At 52.1% G+C, this 5,907-nt stretch overlaps 1 protein-coding gene across 1 annotated transcript; it reads right to left on the bottom strand.

Annotated features, from left to right (window-relative positions):
- Positions 1 to 399: 399 nt before the first annotated feature.
- On the bottom strand, positions 400 to 3,999 carry LOC135708275 (uncharacterized). Its single transcript, XM_065230277.1, has one exon. The coding sequence runs from the start codon at positions 3,997 to 3,999 to the stop codon at positions 400 to 402; it is 3,600 nt and encodes a 1,199-aa protein (XP_065086349.1).
- Between the last annotated feature and the right edge of the window lie 1,908 nt (positions 4,000 to 5,907).

Genomic DNA, 5,907 nt, shown 5'->3' on the forward strand with positions numbered 1-5,907 from the left:
CGGATAGTGTATTTTCGCTGGAGTCGCGTGATTGTGCAGTTTAGCAGATAAGTTTAGGTTAGGCTCGAAATAGGTGGGAACGACGCAATGCAATGCTAGTATTACGTCAGCAAACACTAATCGTAAGCTCCTTTAGGTTAACACACTAATTTAATTTAAATATTAATAGTAACTTAGAGTAAGATTTCTCTGCACACTCTGTTTTTTGATATTGTGTTTTATGTTTTGTTGTTTTTCCTTATCCTACTCACCCTTTGACAGCCGTTGACGTTACCTGTCATGCCGCTTTCCGACCGTCTGTTGTATGTGTATGCGTGGTGCAAGGTTTATGCAACATCAGGTGCGCTGGCAGCGAGGGGCTCGCCAACAATCCCCCGGGTACGTCAACCCCCTGGTCGACTACATCTCGTCGCGTCTGATGTCCAATACGGCTAGCTTAACCACCGGTCGTTCGTATACACCAGTGGCGGTTCGAATTGTCGCCGATCTCACCTCTCCATCTCGTCCGGGGCGTGTCGCAATCACTCTTCCTTTGGGCCAACAGTTGCGAGGATGGTTAGGGTCCACTATGACGACTACGTCGCCGATTTTTACCGGTAGCATACTGGAAGCGTACCATTTAGTCCTACGCGTAATCTCCGGTAGGTACTCAGCTACCCAACGTCTCCAGAACTGGTTGGCGATGATTTGCGAAGCACGCCAACACTGACGCACTGCGGCACCGCTATCATCAAGTGTGGTGAGCGGTTTGGCTCCGTTTGAGCTTCCCAGAAGGATGTGATTGGGTGTGAGAGCTGGGGCGGCGTTGTCTTCGATCGGAACATGCGTAAGTGGTCTCGAGTTCAGTGTGTTCTCGATCTCGGCTAATGCGTTGCGCAATACTTCGTCCGATGGACGTCGAGGCAAGTTTAGAGACTTGAGGCTGGTCTTCACACTGCGGATCAGGCGCTCCCAGCTCCCACCCATGTGTGGTGACGATGGTGGATTAAAGGACCAGGTAGTTTCGGAGCTGACGAACTCCTTCATCATTGCTTCATGATCGAGCTCTCGTACCACCCGACCTAGCTCATTGTTTGCGCCCACAAAGTTGGTTCCACGGTCGCAGTATATGTAGCGTGGAACTCCGCGACGGGCAATCAGATTGCGGATGGCCATCACGCATGAATCTGTACTGAGAGAGTGTGCGACTTCAATGTACACTGCTCGCGTGGTCATGCAAGTGGCTAGCATTCCCCACCGTTTTTCAACCCTCCTGCCAACAGTGACCTCCATGGGACCGAAGTAGTCGATTCCTACGTGGGTGAATGGTCGAGAATGCGCTGCTAATCTTGCCTCAGGGAGGTCAGCCATAATCGGAGGATTCGGCACAGCTCGATCGTTTTTACAACGCTGGCAGTTTCTTCTGACCTTGGCACAGCAAACGCGGATTCGTGGAATGGAGTACTTCTGTCTCAGCTCGTTGACTACGGTTTCTTGGTTGAGGTGGTGGTATTTGACATGATAGTGGGTGATGATCAATGTGGTCACGTGGTGGTCACGGGGTAAAATTATCGGGTTCTTCGCTTCGTCGGTGATGAAGCGGCAGCAAGATGTGCGTCCGCGCATACGCAAGATCCCGCTATCGTCGATGAACGGAGATGATTTGAACAGCGGGCTGCTTCGTGGTAACGGCTTTCCTTGAAATATGGCAGCAATCTCCTCAGCGAAAGTATCCTGTTGGGCTTGGCGTATAACACTCTCTTCAGCTGCACGTATCTCCTCCATATACAGTGGACCAGTGCGACTAGGTTGATGCATGATCCTACGGCGACAGTTGGTCAGGAAGCGGAAGAGGAGTCCGACTACGTTGACTAGATGTTTCCAGCTGGAATAATCGGTAACGCATAGCGCCGGTGACGATGTCGAGACGTGTGCGACTAGATGGGATCGCAGTTCTTCTTGCGTTGACTTGTTCACATTCGTTTGCTGTGGCCAGTCAGCTTCACTCCGCCAGAGAAATTTGGGACCGTTGAACCACCTGCTACCAACACTCAAGTCCGGTCGCCCCTGCCACTTCGTGGCGTCGTCTGCAACATTTTCTTTCGTTGGTACCCAGCGCCACTCAGTTGCTTCCGTAGTATCGAGGAGCTCACTAACTCGGTGCGCCACGAACGGTGTGAACCTACGGTGGTCCGAGTTGATCCAACACAGTACATCTCGGGAATCGGTCCACCAGCAGCGTCGTGCTACTCTGATGGTCAAGGATTCTGCGATGGTTTGTGCTAGCCTTGCACCGAGAACTGCGGCTTGCAGCTCCAGCCTGGGGATCGACTGAAATTTCAAAGGAGCGACTCGGGATTTTGCTGCCACGAGAGTACATTCCACCTCTTTGCCGTCGGAGAATCGAAGATACGAAACGGCAGCGAATCCATTTTCACTGGCGTCGACAAACGTATGCAGCTCTGTTACGCGATCGGAGAACTCCTGAGCGTGATAACATCGAGGTATTTGTACGCTTTCGACTTCAGGTAGCACACGCAACCAGGTGTGCCACTTCAAAAACAATTCGTCGTTAATCTCCTCATCCCATTGGGCTCCTGAGCGCCATATTTCCTGCAGTATGACCTTCAGGTAGATGAGAAAGTGAGCAATCAAACCAAGAGGATCGAAGATTGACATGAGTACCCTCAGTACTTCGCGCTTCGTGGGACGTCGTTGTCCTTCCAGCAGCGCTTTGTCGTAGCGAGTCCATCCTACCTTGAACGTGAACGTATCCTTATCAGTGCACCACCACAATCCTAGCACTTTTTCCGTAGCCACTTCTGCCGTCAGGTCCAGATTCTTTACCTTCGCGTCATCTTCTCCCAGTGACTTCAGAACCGCAGGGGAATTACATATCCAGTTGCGGATCTCGAATCCGCCTTGGGAGTGGACGTACTTGACTTGGTTGGCTAAATGAACAGCTTCCTTTTCCGTGCTTACACTCACCAGCATGTCATCCACGTAGTGCCGTTTGATGATGGCGTCGACTGCTTGTGGATACTTCCCAACAAACCGCTCCGCATTCAGATTCTTAACGAACTGTGCGCTGCTGGGTGAGCAGCACGCACCGAAGGTCATGACGCACATTTCGAACACGACGACTTTCCCAGATTCGTCTGTCCAAAAGAACCGTTGACATGGCCAATCCTGTTCCCGGATCTTCACCTGGTGGAACATCTCGCGTAAATCACCGGTTAGCCCTATCGAGTGTTCTCGAAATTGCAGGAGAATGAAGCAGAGCGAGCACAATTGGTCAGGGCCCTTCATCAGAGCGGAATTCAGTGATACTCCGAAGATCTTTGCAGCTGCATCCCACACTATTCGCACTTTCCCGGGCTTGTTCGGATTAAACACCGGAAATACCGGTAGGTACCAGGCACGTGAAACAGGTCGATCTTCTTCTTCCTTGGTCAGCTGTCGTATGTATCCTTTCGAAAGATATTCTGCAATTTTCTGGTTCAGGGCTTTGGCCAGATCGGGATCCTTCCTCATGCGCTTCTCCAGCAAGCTATGCCGGCGTAATGCCATTGGCCGACTGTCGGGTAGACGGATGTCGTCGTAACGCCAAAGTAATCCTGTTTCGTACCGGTCACCTTTGAGACTGGTTAGCGATTCCAGCATTCTACAGCTTCGTTGATCCTCGGAGGACAGCAGCGCTTCACTCGATTTCATCACACCAAGACTGTCGAGGGTGAAATATTCCTTCATGGCTTGGTGCAGATCTTCGTCCGAATGGTCGTCACGTGACCCCACGTGAAACGAGTAGTGTACCATGTTCGGCGCATTTTCGCCGTCGCTTCCACCACACACGGTCCACCCCAATCGCGTCTTGATGGCAATTGGTTGTTCCTGCTTTCCTTCTCGGCTCCGCAGTACGAGACTAACGTTTGCGTGCTTCAGGCCGATCAGAATTCGTGGTCGGGCGTCTTCGTATGACTCGATGGGTAGGCCACGCAGATACGGATACTGTTCCTTCATGCTTCCTGCGTCTAGGGATTGCCGTGGCAACTGAATGCGCTCACCTGCTGCATGGCAAAGGTCTTCGATCGGATGGTCAACCGACGACTGAAGCAGTTTCTCGAGTCTGACGGCTTTCTAGACCATCGCCAACACGCATTCCGGCAAGGCCACGGTACATCTACGTATTTTGCGACGCTAGGAGAGCTCCTCAAGGATGCCAAGGGTAATGGCCTTCATACGGAGTTGATTTCCCTGGACATTGCGAAAGCCTTCAACCGTACATGGACGCCCGCGGTACTGAAGCAACTCGTCAGCTGGGGCCTCGGTAAGTAATACCAAATCCCGCACTTTCTGCGAGGAAACCGGCGTTCCCCAAGGTTCTGTGATCGCTGTCACTTTGTTCCTGGTAGCCATGAACAGTGTCTTCGAGTGGTTATCAGCGAACATCTACATTTTCGTGTACGCAGATGACGTGCTAATCGTAGCCACAGGTCAAACTCCGGGACGAACGAGGATTAGTGCCCACGCAGGGGTTTCCGCCGTAGCCAGATGGGCCACTTCGAAAGGTTTTCAGCTGTCTGCTGGAAAGAGCGCTAGGTGCCACGTTTGCCAGTACCGACATCGGGTCTATGGACCTCACATAAAGATCGGTAATCAAGCTATCCCATTGAAGAAAACTGTGAAACTGCTGGGGGTTGTCATTGATCGGTCGCTGAGTTTTGACCAGCACCTTCAAGGGGTCAAGGTCAGCTGTCGAAGCAGGATCAACCTCATCTGCACAATCTCCCGTCCCCACTGGTCCAACAACAGAGAAGTACCTTTCCGTGTTGCCCGGGCCATCGTAGACAGCCGGCTGATGTATGGACTGAAGCTGACCTGCATCGCTACCGAAAAGGCAATACAAATACTCGCTCCGGTGTCTAATAGCTACACGCGCATCATTTCCGATCTCCTACCCTCGACGCCAGCCGATGCCAGTTGTGTCAAAGCCGGCACTCTCCCTTTCCGGTACCGCATCTACGCAGCCATTGCCAACAAAGCCGCTGCATTTTCAGCAAATACCGTCAGAATCTGCCTTCTCAGCGAGGGGGACAGAGTTCTCCGTACAATCGCCAACGCAGAGCTTCCCCCAGTGGTCAAGTTTCACTGGTACGGAGATAAGAGTTGGCGATCTCCCGCACCAAACATTGACAGCCGGATAAAGGAGAAGTTCAGAGCCGGGGACAATTCCGTAGCCCTTAGGAGATCGGTAGCAGAGCTGACCGGATTGTACCCAAACTACGTGCATCGTTACACGGACGGGTCAAGATCTAGAGCTGGAGTCGGAATGGGAATCGATGGTGACATTTCCCTAACGAGTAGAAGTCTGCCAAAACAATGTTCGGTGTTCTCGGCAGAAGCAGCGACTATTCTTCATGCCGTCAGGGTTCCTGCGGATCGCCCAATCCTGATCCTGTCGGACTCCCACAGTGTTATTTAGGCTCTTTCGTCAGAGGTCCCGGTCCACCCCTGGATCCAGGACATCTTGAAGGTTGTGCCACCAAACACTACATACGCATGGATTCCCGGATACTGCGGGATCCCAGGGAACATCGAGGCGGACAGTCTAGCCGGGTCAGGCCCATTGGGTCCTCGGTACTCGCACAAGGTACCGTTGCAGGACGTGAAGAGATGGATCACTTGCACAGTGCGGACAGCGTGGGCAACGGAATGCTCCAGTGCCAGACTTCCGTTTATTAGAAAAATTAAAGGTGACATCGGAAAGTGGACGGACCTTGCAAACCTGCGAGATCAGAGATTTTTTTCCAGACTCCGGACAGGACACTCCCTAATCTCACAAGATTTCAGCGGAGGACCCTTCAAGAGGACCTGTGAATTCTGCCATATTCCTTCGACGGTGGAGCACGTGTTATGCGTATGTCCACA

Source organism: Ochlerotatus camptorhynchus, unplaced genomic scaffold (genome assembly GCF_037179485.1).
Source record: "Ochlerotatus camptorhynchus isolate MF236.1 unplaced genomic scaffold, CSIRO-AGI_Acam_v1.1 ptg000329l, whole genome shotgun sequence".
Lineage (NCBI taxonomy): Eukaryota > Metazoa > Arthropoda > Insecta > Diptera > Culicidae > Ochlerotatus > Ochlerotatus camptorhynchus.

Excerpts from the sequence above, each read along its gene's own strand:
- LOC135708275 (XM_065230277.1), bottom strand. The coding sequence starts at position 3,999 with ATGAAGGAACAGTATCCGTATCTGCGTGGCCTACCCATCGAGTCATAC.